Here is a 12552-nt window from a genome sequence, read left to right on the forward strand (position 1 = left end):
TTTTTTAATCAATTCACTTCCTCGTTATAAATATAAAGCACAAAAATTAAAGAAAAAACTTTTTTTTTTAATTAACACCCTCTTATTTTGAAAAAATATTAGTAACTAAAAGCCGGCCCACTTTGCCAAAAAAAAAACATTCCGGATTTTCAGTTTTCTTAAAACTTTCTTTTTTATTGATTACTGATTCTCAAATTTTAAACGATTCCTTCTTTTTTAGCAAATCTACTGTCATCTCTTGACAGCTAACAACAATCTGTACACATGAGCAACGGTAAGAAGCCTATAAAAATTTTTCGAGTTTTTTTCCTGTGAAATATTACTTTCACAAAAAAAAAAAATGGTATTTACTAACTACAAGTCTTTCTTTCTTTTTATTTTATGTTTGGGTTTAATGACCTGATTGTAAATTTGTCACCTAAACTTGTTTGAAACAAAACTTGAAACAAAAAAAGATTCGGGTGACGTTAACGCACTAAAACAAGAGCTTAATAGTCTTCGACACGTCATAGAAGAAAAAAACGCATTACTCTCAACAGTTCAAAAACAACTCAATAAGAATCAACCAAACGGCACAAACGGAATTATGACAAGCGAGTCTACTACAGGAAGAGTAATTGAACATTTGCAAGCTGAAATTGATTACTTAAAAAAAGAACTTGCAGATTCAAAAACTTTAATTCATGTATCTAAAGTTGCTCGTGAAAGAGCTGAGAGGCAAGTTTCAGAACATTTAGCTTCCCATCAAACTTTACGTCTTGAAATCGATTCTTTAAAAAGAATGCTAGAGCGTAAAGAAAGACAATCCAAAGAATTAGACGAAAATGCAAAAGAAATTGAGAAAAAAAATTCAGATATGAAATTTGAACGTGATAATGCTTGTACAAAGCTTCGACAATCTGAATTAAAGGTGTCAGATTTGGAAAGAAAATTACAAGAAGCTTTAGCTTTAAAAGAAAAATCAGAAATTGAATATTCACTTTTATCTAAAGAGGTACAAACCTTTAAAACTAGATATGCAAAAGATGTTGAAACTGTTAAAAAAGAATTTAAAGTCCTTCGACAAGAGATGAGTTCTACCTCAAGATCATTAGAAGATGTCGTTTTAATGGCTGGTGTTAAAGTTGAAGAATTAACTTCAGAACGTAAAGATGATTTAGGAAATTTGGAATCTATTGCTTCTAAATTAAAAGAAAATCAAGAGAAATGTGCTCAAAAATTATTGAGCGAAATCGAAATAATGAAAAAAGATATAGAAAGTTCAAGTCAAAAAACGGATGAATATCGAGAACATGTTGTAAAAATGAGAGGCGAAATATCAGGAAAATTGAATTGGTTAAAACGCGTTGAAAGAGTACAGCAAACATAAATTTTAATAATTTAATATTACATCACATTAATATAAATTAACTTTTTTTGGTAGTACTGGCTACGAAAAAAAAAGTTTTATTATGAATGAACTGGACATTATTCATTATTACTCAATAAATCCCTCACTTTTTAATTTCTCTCATTTCTATATTTCATACTTTTAATTGTTTTTATATGTTTGATGGGAAGTTTTTTTTTTAAAAAAAAAAATATATAATTTTCTTTTGTAGATTTTTGTAACTTTTTTTATATATATAAAGTTATTTTATATAAGTAATTTATAAAAAAAAGTCAAAAAAAGCTTTATTAAAATCTTTCATTTATACATTCATAATATAATATTAACCAAGACATGTATTATAAAATACATAACATTATAACACTTTAATAATAAACTTATTAATTAATTACACCAAATAATAAAGTAAACAAACAAATTTTTTCAAACTTACTTTTTTTTTAATTTAACAATATTGTTAAATAAAAAAAAAATTCTTAAAATACACATTATAAAAAATAAAATCAATTATATATAATGATCTTAAAATATTCCCTTCGCATAAAATATTGTAGTCATATTATACAAAAACTACTTAATTAAATAGAGTAAAATACATGTCTATGCATTGTCTATGCATTATCTATGCACTATCTATGCACTAATTGTGTGATCATAATCAATTGTTGGGACCACTGAAGACATAAATTTCAAGAAAATAATAAGATATCTAACAATAATAAAGGAAAAAAATTAGTTAAATCATGAGAAAACTTCTAAAAAAAGTTATTGTTCAGTCGATTAGGAATGTACGGGTTTTTAACAACCCGATATTTTTATGTTGCGTATTGTTAATATTGTATATCAACATTAGTAGAGGTGATTTATTGGATGGGGATGAAGACCGATATTTTTATCCTCGTCTAATAACTATTTAATCAAATACTTACTGATCAACCCTAACTTGTGCTTGTTCAGCTTGTGGAGCATTTGGAGAATTTCCGTATTGTTGTTTTAATAATTCAAATTTTTTAAGAGCTTCTTCATTCATCTTTTCAATAATCTTTTTCATAACTTGAGCATGGCGACAAGGATGAATACTAGCCAATGACATATTCAAATGTGGATGCGCCTCAATAGTAACTGTTTTTTTAGCATAATCTTGAGAAATATCTTCAAATATTTGAGTTGATGTCAAAGGACTTCGGTGCTTAATTAATAAAATAAATTAGAATAAATTCGAATTTTTTTTTTTAATATTAATTAGATTAGATTTACCTCATCATAACCAAATAACCACATACGCGGAGTTTGATAATATTTATCATAGGTAATAAATACATCGTATGTTCGTACTTGAAGAATCTTGTCACTGTAACAATAAATAATTAAATATATATTAACAATGAAGATAAAAAAAAATCAAATCATTTATACATACCTGAGACCATCGTCGTGCGTAGCAACCACATTACTCGTTGTATTCAATGCCGCCTAAATAACGTATTGGATTTATTAACCTTACGATTAAAAAGAGTAAAGAAAACTGATTTTTTATTATTAAAAATTTACAGGATCATCATCTTCAACAACATCTTCAATATCCGGAATATCATCATAATCAGGAATATCAACTTCCTCTTTTTCAGTTTCCGGTTCAATTAAAATGCTACTCATCCTTTTGGTGATTTCGTCATCTTCACCTTCAATTTGCTGCACAATTTCCTCAATGTTTGCAGCAACTTATATGTAAAAACAATTATATTCATTCTAAATATAAATCAGCAAATATAAATTATTGAAATACATCTCAACATACCACGACCACTATGAGTTGCAACCCATGCTTCCTCACCATCTTCGGTCTCAACTTGAGTTTCTGAGTCCTCTTCAGTATATTCCATTTGCTTAACGCGTCTAAAACATGGTACTAAATAAAATAAATTTATTAATATATAATATAATAAAAGTTGTAAATCAAATTATTCTACTTAGATTCATACCATTTCTTGTGATAAGGAATTGCTTTTCAGCGGGTAAATAATCCCTTCTTTTACTTACTTCGCCACTTTCCCTTTATAATTAGAAGATTAACTTTCTCATATGTGATTTCTTTTTTAGAAAAAAAAACTTACCACTTCCATGTTGGACATTTATATACCAAAAAGTCACCAGCTGCTTCAAACTAAAGAAAAAACCAAAGATCGGAGAATTTTTTATGCATACTAATAACTTCCCTTAAAGTATTTTACGATGTAATATTTTAGGCTCGCAAAAATGAATAATAGTAATATCTTACTTCTTCCGGTGTAATGCAGCCAGTTTCTTTGAACTTTGAGTTTTTGAGTACAGGACTAAGATATTCACGAATACCAAAGAAAAGACTTTGAATTGAAGCCATGTTATGTATTTTTCCCTTCACTATTGACAAAAGTGATTTACTGAATATAAAGTGTCGTTATGATCAAAAACTGTCTTTGTACAGTACATTATATTTTGTGAGACGATCACCGATCATATACTTTAATAGTCATGTGAAACAAAATTAAATGCAGTAATGACAATATTTTTTTCTTAAGGGAGCGGTGGACATTCAAAAATATTATGAGAAATCATTTTGTTAATATCAATTAATAAACAATATGAATGCAAGAACACCAAAGAAAAAAGGTGGAGTGAAGAATCTTGGTTAAACAAAGATGGTTTAGTTGGTTTATTTTCACTAATTTTCAACTCACAATGAATTATATGTTTTTGATACAAAAGATTATTTTGGAAAAGGTAGTTACATATTTAAAATTCCATCGAGAGAGAGAATATAAAGTTTATATATAATAATAGTCATGATTAATATAATTTATTTAAATTTAAATTTTTTTTTCTTTGATAAAATATTGCCACCTATTTACGAATTATCGAGTTCTGAAAGAATCCTTATATTTAATAACTACAATTAATTTATATTTCAATTATTAATATTTCATAATCAAATAAAAAAAAATTACTTACATATAAAAATTTAATGTCTTGCCAAGTACCAGAGCATATCTCTTTTGAATTAATCATTTCCTATAAAATCGATTACGTATTAAACAAAGTAACAGGTATACACAGCATATACAATCTTTTTTTAAAAAATTACCAATAAGATTCTAAAATCTCTTCCAGCAGCATCCAATATAGCTCGATAATCAAATGTCTCCTTTAAGGATACGATGAAATTAATACCTATGCATCATAATTAATATTTTATTAATTTAAATTACTTACGAATATATACTTAATCGCTCTCAATACACTTAAACAAATTCCTTTCAGATCAAGAACTTCTAGTAAGAATTTAAGGTCTTGCCAAATATCATAACAAAGTGTTTTAATATCTAGCTCTTTCTATAATAATACACGAATGAATAAGAGTATAATTGAAAATATTCAATACACATAAACGAGAAAACTTACAATTATAAATTTAAGTTCTTGCAAGGCCATAAAAAATAAATCTTTAGTAAGTTGCCAAAGTTTGTTATTTTCAATATAACGATCGCTATTACTATCATTTTCAATCATACTCTCTAATATATGAATAACTTGAACAACTTTATCATCACATTTTTCATAGATAAATTTAACACTTTCATCTTTACAAGCTTCTAAAACTAGATTATCTATTCTATAAATAACTTGACAGATATCGATATTATCAAGTCCAACAAACAAATAAAGATTTTGTGCAGTCATTGATTCGTTAACTGATACTTTTGTATGTCCCCATCCTGGAACGTCAAATGTTATATTTTTTTCATTATACATTGTAATATTTTGGAATGAAGTTGATTCCATTATTAAATATCCAACAAAATGGGTTTATTTTACTTTATATATTTTTTATGATTTACAGCCACAAATATTAGTGTGAGAAATTTTTACTCGCGTGGGATGATCAAATTACATCAATTTGCATCTAGATTATATTATTATACACATTATGTAATAAAACTTTAAATAACTTATGATTTTGTATTTATGACAGGTTTATGTATAAATTTGTAAATAAATCACGAGAAATTTATCACCATTCAGAATCTTGTTCGTCTTAATCATTTTTTTCTTCTGATGATATCGCTTCTTCATCTACCTTTAATGCTTCTTTCGTCCAACTTTCCATACGTGCGTTTAAAGATTTTATCGATACTGGCCTAAATTAAATATTTTATTTTATAATTAAATACGTTTATAACTACGAAAAATAAATAATAAATAAATAAATAGCATTTTTAAAATGGTTTTAATACTTTGTCAAAAATTCGTTACATCCAGCTGCTTCCTAAATTTCGTTATAGAGGGAAAAGATATTAAAAATTTTACTTTAATAATAAAAGAAATAAAAAATTTATCTTTATACCGCGGCTTGGCTATCCTCCTATTTATGCATCAATTAATTTTAAAGTTCATTATTAGTACACATTCATAAAGAAAAGGAGGTAAGCTTTAATTTATATACATCTGAAGCGAGTCCGGTCATTGCAACAATTATAGCCTTCTTTCTTCGTCTTCTACCAATCTTACACGTTCCTTCCGCAGAAGTATCACTCGGACTTTGAGACTTTGGACTTGAGGTATGTGATTGCAATAAATATGATTCTTCTCCACGTTCAATTTTCCGTATCTTAAATTAATTAAAATGTTTAAATAAATAATTTTATAAATAAATAAACTTGCAAAGAAATTACTTACTTCTTTCGTTGCTACAATCTATTATATGGAATAAAGAAAAAAAAAGATTACATTTTAAAAAGTTACAGATAATGTGAAATAAAAAGCGGATATAATAATAGCTTACGCCATCACATATTGGCATCTGAAGATCCTATTAATAAATGCGTAAACAAATTTTTAGTTCGAAATTCGATAATCAAATTTGGTATCGCCGAAAAATAATCTTTTGCATAATGTTTGACCGTCGAAATTCATTATATCACATACCATAAATATTATGTCATATGATTTCTTTGTAAAATTTTCAACAGCTATAATGAAAATTTTGCTCGCATTAAGGGTAAAAAAAAGAAAAGAAAAACAACCAAAGATTATATAATCAATCCAACCTTCAAGACCATTATTTGCAATATCGTAATTATAATATCCCGATTGTTTTAACATCGTCGTTAAAATCATCTCATTGATTTTATTATCCTATAAATAATTCAAAAAAATAATTTTGATAATAAAAAAAAGAAAAGGAATAGATCACAAGATTGAAATTTTACCTCAACTATTAAAAATGATATATCCTTTGGACTTTTTTGTAATTTTTTCTCCGTTTCTTCTTTGTATTTATTCTTGACTCCTTTAGTTTTTAATTGCATACTCGATTCCTCCTTTAATTGTTCTTGATCAAAAAAAGTCTTTTTATCTTCTCCACTTACTTCAGATATAATTCTTTCAATCATTGCGGGTGGCGTAAGTCTACTTGGACTTATTGTTAATTCCCCACTTGGTCCAATATCCATCGTACTGATCTTATGATTATTTGAGCTTTTAATAAAATCAAGATATTCTTCTCTGATTGATCTGATCTTTTCTTCCTGAGTTTTCATAATGCCATCATACTTACTAAATGAAGACTCAATAGTTTTTATAATTGCTGTTAATATTTTAACAGGACCTGCAGGTTTAGTTATGATTTCAACACTTTGTGGCTTATATTTCATTAAAAGAGTTTCAGCTTGTTGATAATTTTCTATTGTACTAAAAAATAGTACATGTTGTCTTTTTTTCATAACACTGTCGATACTTTCCTCTTCTATTCCCATATTTTTTGGCTTTCGGTAATATTGTATAAACTCATTTAAGAACAATTCTAAATCATTAATGTTATCATTCAAGATAACAACATCAGCGTGTTGTTTTGTACATTCAAATTTCAATTTATCTATACTTAATAATCTATAACTGAACTCCCATTGATCAAAATAATGTGCTATTTTTTGTGAGAGTAAAAATTCTTCAACGTTTAAGATAACATATGATAAGGAACGAAGCCTTTTTATTAACATCTCTTGTTCTGATGGAGGAAGTTTCAGATATTTATGATCGAATGGAAGGGGTGAAGCGTTCATATCGTCAAGGCGATCTGAAATTGGTAATTCAAGTTTAAAAGAAAATTTACTGCCCTGTCCAAGTTTTGAGTCAACTTCAAGTTGACTATGCATCATATCAAGAAGGCCTAAATTTTTTTTATTAAATAGGATTAGAAATATAAGAAATATAATCGAAACGCATAAAATAAATATCAACTTTACCCTTGACAATACTAAGACCTAATCCAGTTCCTTCAAATTTTCTTTTTAAAGAAGAATCTTCCTATAATAAATACATGTAAAAAAGTGAGCGCTTGATTATTATTTTTTTTTTTTGAAAAAAATAAAAATAAAAAGACCTGTGAGAATGGTTGGTACATATGAGATATAAAATCAGGTGCAATACCCCGTCCTGTATCGTTTACATTAATTCTAAATTGAGCTTTAGGACTTTTTTGAATATTATCTTTTTGATTTTCAGAAAGTTGCCCAGGAGAATTAATTTGTACAGAAGCGGATGAATTTTTTATAGTTTCAAACTCTTTCGATGTTATCACTTGTCGTTTTAATTGTTCTTGTCCGTCTTTTTTGCTTTCACCGGTTATTTCAATTGTAACTAATTCTATTCTTCCCTTATCGGTAAATTTTATCTAACAAAAATTTCGGGATAGACAAACTTTAATATAAAAAAAATAAAAATTTGATTTGTAAATATTTATATACCGCATTTCCGAGAAGCTGTAAACAAATTAAAAAATATTAGATTTAAATTCATTATGAAATTCTAAGATTCAAAAAAAAAAAAAGTTAATTATTTAAATTACATTCAAAATAATTTGACGCAAAACACCAACGTCCCCTACAAGAAACCTTTGTAAGGGATTCGCTTCCACACAAACAAAAAAGTCCAAATTTTTACTTTCTGGTATAGGCGCCAAACCTAAAAATAAAAAAAAATTATAATTATTATATAATGTGAAAAAAAAACTTGACAAATATTATATTTTCATATTATTCTTACCATCTCCTATTTCTTGCATAACAGTATATATGTCAAAAACGTTATGTTCCTAAAAGAAAAAAAACCCGTATTATATTTTCGAAACATCTTAATAATGGATGTCTTTACCCAATTAAAGCTTACCAGTTCCAATTTATTGTGTTCGATTCTTGCATAAGTCAAAACTTGATTTACTACCTATATTAAATGTTAAATAAATGAATAATCAATATAACATCAAACACTTTTTCATAAATAATCAATTTACCGATATTAGATTTGTTCCGCAACTTTCAATTGCGCTAAGTAGTGTACGTTGAGATTCATTTAATTGTGTTTTTGCTAAAATTTCAACTGTAGCAAGTATTCCTACAAAAAAGGAAAATCAATTGATTATTAAAATAACTAAATTAAAATAAGGAAATCTATATCTTTTGTTCACGTACCATGTAATGGCTTCAATATGGTAAGATGATAATAAAATAAATTTAGATACTTTATAAAAACAAGAATTAGACAAAACTTTGCACATACCGTTCGTAATTCTAGTGGAATCAAAAGTGTAAAAAAAAACCAATAATTTTAATTGATATATATATATTATATATGCATCCGTGGTTAATTGTAAGTATTTTATCTTTACCATGACTAACGTTCGAAATGAACATCGATTTGGCCGTCGCTGCAGATCTTGCCTATTTTATAAAAGCATTTACTAATTAAATTAACAATAAAAAAATCCATTCATTTATACTTACTTCATCCAATGACTTTTGGGTCCGTTCTTGGTTGGATTGGAATTCTTGTTCATACGCTACCTAAAAAATTCACGTTAAGTTCAGAAAACATTAATAGAAGAAAAGATTCAAATGGGAATGTGATATACTCACAAATAGAAAATATATGAAACATAATATATAAACGTCACAGACAACCCAGCCACTTGACGATAACGAAATTGGATTTATTTGTCTTCCAAGTGACCTAAAATCCACAAGAACAAATGCCTTTTAAGATATTGACAAAATCGCATATATAAGAACATTATCATCCCACCTTTGTCGAGCGTTTCTGAATTGCTGCGCCAAAGTGGAAATTTTTTATTCTTACCGAAAAAAAGCAGCAACATGCATGATGCATACTACTATCGTGGTTTGTTTTCCAAATTCTTTAGAAACAAAAATATAACTTTGAATAAAAGAAACGTATGAATAAGTTAATATTAGATAATATATTAAAGCATGAAAAAAAGGCAAGACTTTACCCGAAAGGTGGCACAACAAAAAAATTTGCATGACTTAGCGTTTGGATTTGAGTTCCTAGTTAAAAAAAAGTGAGTGAGTGAATGACATTTTGCGCGTAATATACGTAATATGAAAAAAATTAAATACATTACCAATACAAGATGTATAAGCTGATATTGACAAGAAAAAATAAATACCAACTTTTGCAGCTTGAGATATTGTAATTCTTCCCGAAGGTATAAAATATAATATCACTAAATTATAATTAAGAAACAGAATAGGAATTTATAGACACGTGACGAAGGGAATTTATTAACGCAGTAAATTAAAAATGAACCTGCACAAATCAAAGTTCCAATGAAAGAAAAGGGCCAAGCAATATGTAGTAATTTAACGTGTTTGTAGGATAAGTAAAGGTCTACAACAAGTTGAATAATTAAAGTTAACATCGCTGAAACAATAACAGTAATTATAGCGCGCGCTTGTAATAAATTGCGTCGGGCCAAATAATCTCTTTCATAATCTATTTAAAAAGTAAAATAAATTATTAAGTCTAAATAATTAGATGTGCTAAATATTTTGATTATAAAAAAAAATTGTTTTTAGAAAATTTAATTGCAATTATTTCGCTAAATAATAATTTTTAGGATACCTTGACTCAATATATCTCTGGGTATTAGACTATCAAAGATTGTATGATAATTTGACAAATTCAACTTTTTAGAAGGTAACATTTTTTTTTATTATTTTAATCAAACAAAAAAAAATGATTAAAAATATATTTAAAAGAAAGGAAGAAATAATAAAAAAAAAAGACAGTGTATATTTTTTATTATCAGAGTAAATGACATCATCGTGATTTCAATATACATTGTTTAGATTCTTTCTTAATTTGGTTTGGATTTTATTTAAAATTAAATATTATCGTCGTAAAGTGTGGCTTTTGGCAGTTTATCTATAAAAAGATAATTATGATCTTTTTTCAGCTAAAATCAAAACACTTTGCCAATGAATTTGCAGCACTTCATTATCTTTCCATCCAAAAAGTTGAGTTAGATCAGCAATGTGCTTATCAATGGGATCCGGAGAATTGGGATTTGCTGTCAAATAATTTTTATAAAAACTCCATGTCTAATCATGATTATTAGCAATAAGAAAAATGGTGAAAAATTTTAAATCTTAAATTTTTACCATTTTAACAAAAAAATTTTACCTTAAAATATTTTACTAATCGAGGGATAGTCCATTCAGTTATAAAAAGTGGTTCGGCATCTGGAGTTTCTTCACCATCATAAATTTCCCATTTAACGGTTTGAAACATTTCTTCGGGAAATTTAAAGTCTCTGTAAAAATTTCCTATGGTATCCAGTTCTTTACTCCAATAAGTTCTAAATTCATCTTCAACGAATTTTTTCGTTAAATGTTTAAAATCTGGATAATCCCTCAGAATATTTTGACCATAAGCCCATATTGCTAAAGTTCCCTGAGGTTTTAACACACGAAAAGATTCTTTAAAGAATTCTGTTATATTAAACCAATGAGCTGATTGAGCTGCCGTAACTAAATCAATAGAATTGGATGAAAATTGGGATAAATCTTCTGCGCTGGATATTGAATAAGTAATATCTGGATTTTTAATCGCATTTTGAAGCATTGTGGAAGAAACATCAATTGCATAAACTTGTTTAAATGATTTAGATAATTCAATTGCAACTTGTCCAGTTCCCGTAGCAACATCAAGTGCATTATCAAATCTACCATTATGAGATCTATGAAAAGAATAAATTTTTTCATATAATTCTTTTCCATAACTACAATATAACATAGATAAATATATAAATATAGTTAAATATAAATATCATATATAAATATAAGTAATAATATTTACGTGGGACGGTATGCACTATAAGCAGAACTATTGAAATCGGTATGAGCGAAAGTTGTCATTTTCGATTTGCATCCAAAACTTTGACCTTTTTTTAAACAGGATAGTAAATAGTTTTACATATATTAGAAATAGTGAATGATTTACGAAATTTGAACTTACCAATTGATTTAGAAAATTGGAAGAATTTGATCATGACTTGAATTAATGTTTGGAATAAACCTCCCTTTTTAAATTATTGCATCGACAAATTTTCTTCCTTTTTTCACGTTGATTCAAATTTCTTTTTGTAAATAAAGTGTCATTTTGCATTTTCTAGTTTATATCACGAGAACATAAAATTCGTAAGCACGTACTCGAATTGGGAATGATTCTCTGACTGATTCATATATTTCGGAAAAAAAAACTAATACGATATCACCATTTATTTATCATATTAGGTAAAAAGAATTACAAAATTTGTCATCCTGTGACGCACTCTCATTATATCTTTCCCAGTACAGCAGTATCACTTTGAAAAAATATTGGAAAATGTGACCGAAATCAACATTGATCAATTAATCAACAGGTGACTAAACAGGTGACCCGACGGGTAATCTGATTTACCGTAGTCCGTAGTAACAATTTTATAATTAAAATTTCACCTCATTTTAAGGGGATGTAAAAAAAGTAATTTTGGGAGGCAAAAAAAAAACTAAATCCTTCAGATAAATATAAACAGTGAAAACGCGGTGAGGTGTGATGCTAGTGATGAATATTATTAGGTCACGTGGGGTGAAAATTTTGGTGGTGTTACTAGGAAGATGGTAAACTGCTCCACCCGGGTGGAAATTATTACCCAACCTGGGTCCAATCCCTAGACATGGCGCAGCAGTTTTTTACAAATATCGGAAATTAAATTTAATCATTTAAAAGTTCCCATTTAGTATTAATTAATCAAATTACTTTCCACACAGTCACTCTTCATTTGCAAA

The 12552-nt window shown here is 27.4% G+C and overlaps 5 protein-coding genes across 8 annotated transcripts; 1 reads left to right on the forward strand and 4 right to left on the reverse strand.

Moving 5' to 3' along the window:
* Positions 1-6: 6 nt before the first annotated feature.
* OCT59_023339 (uncharacterized protein) lies at positions 7-1882 on the forward strand. Its single transcript, XM_025313770.2, has 2 exons — positions 7-274; positions 456-1882. Exons 1-2 carry the CDS (start codon positions 265-267, stop codon positions 1367-1369), a joined length of 924 nt encoding a protein of 307 aa, XP_025186468.1. The 5' UTR covers positions 7-264; the 3' UTR covers positions 1370-1882.
* Positions 1715-3834, reverse strand: OCT59_023340 (uncharacterized protein). 2 transcript variants are annotated; one of them, XM_025313771.2, is made up of 9 exons: positions 3669-3834; positions 3505-3554; positions 3373-3443; positions 3189-3299; positions 2942-3111; positions 2811-2863; positions 2648-2741; positions 2320-2579; positions 1715-2099 (listed from the first exon to the last, which is right to left on the reverse strand). In XM_025313771.2, the coding sequence occupies exons 1-9, from the start codon at positions 3768-3770 to the stop codon at positions 2024-2026; spliced, it is 987 nt and encodes a 328-aa protein (XP_025186469.1). In that variant the 5' UTR covers positions 3771-3834; the 3' UTR covers positions 1715-2023. The 2 variants fall into 2 exon arrangements, with proteins under 2 accessions (XP_025186469.1, XP_066006703.1); XM_066131997.1 differs by having other exon boundaries at positions 1715-2579.
* A 206-nt stretch (positions 3835-4040) lies between these two features.
* On the reverse strand, positions 4041-5217 carry OCT59_023341 (uncharacterized protein). 3 transcript variants are annotated; one of them, XM_066131999.1, is made up of 5 exons: positions 4829-5217; positions 4640-4759; positions 4512-4571; positions 4379-4438; positions 4041-4316 (listed from the first exon to the last, which is right to left on the reverse strand). In XM_066131999.1, exons 1-5 carry the CDS (start codon positions 5207-5209, stop codon positions 4275-4277), a joined length of 663 nt encoding a protein of 220 aa, XP_066006705.1. In that variant the 5' UTR covers positions 5210-5217; the 3' UTR covers positions 4041-4274. The 3 variants fall into 3 exon arrangements, with proteins under 3 accessions (XP_066006705.1, XP_066006704.1, XP_025186470.2); XM_066131998.1 differs by having other exon boundaries at positions 4055-4291; XM_025313772.2 differs by having other exon boundaries at positions 4055-4302.
* Positions 5218-5462: 245 nt separating this feature from the next.
* OCT59_023342 (uncharacterized protein) lies at positions 5463-10427 on the reverse strand (the record flags this gene model as incomplete). The annotated part of the gene is made up of 26 exons (XM_025313773.2): positions 5463-5565; positions 5662-5693; positions 5772-5789; positions 5871-6035; positions 6104-6121; positions 6210-6236; positions 6353-6396; positions 6475-6562; positions 6637-7595; positions 7672-7732; positions 7809-8099; positions 8173-8187; positions 8274-8389; positions 8471-8519; positions 8594-8647; positions 8718-8818; positions 8896-8905; positions 8984-8994; positions 9093-9144; positions 9208-9267; positions 9340-9433; positions 9560-9637; positions 9714-9768; positions 9846-9947; positions 10031-10216; positions 10346-10427. The coding sequence occupies 26 exons, from the start codon at positions 10425-10427 to the stop codon at positions 5463-5465; spliced, it is 2871 nt and encodes a 956-aa protein (XP_025186471.2).
* A 16-nt stretch (positions 10428-10443) lies between these two features.
* OCT59_023343 (uncharacterized protein) lies at positions 10444-11778 on the reverse strand. Its single transcript, XM_025313774.2, has 4 exons — positions 11741-11778; positions 11582-11666; positions 10907-11504; positions 10444-10824 (listed from the first exon to the last, which is right to left on the reverse strand). Exons 1-4 carry the CDS (start codon positions 11772-11774, stop codon positions 10663-10665), a joined length of 879 nt encoding a protein of 292 aa, XP_025186473.2. The 5' UTR covers positions 11775-11778; the 3' UTR covers positions 10444-10662.
* Positions 11779-12552: the final 774 nt, after the last annotated feature.

This window comes from Rhizophagus irregularis, chromosome 32 (assembly GCF_026210795.1).
Source record: "Rhizophagus irregularis chromosome 32, complete sequence".
NCBI lineage: Eukaryota > Fungi > Glomeromycota > Glomeromycetes > Glomerales > Glomeraceae > Rhizophagus > Rhizophagus irregularis.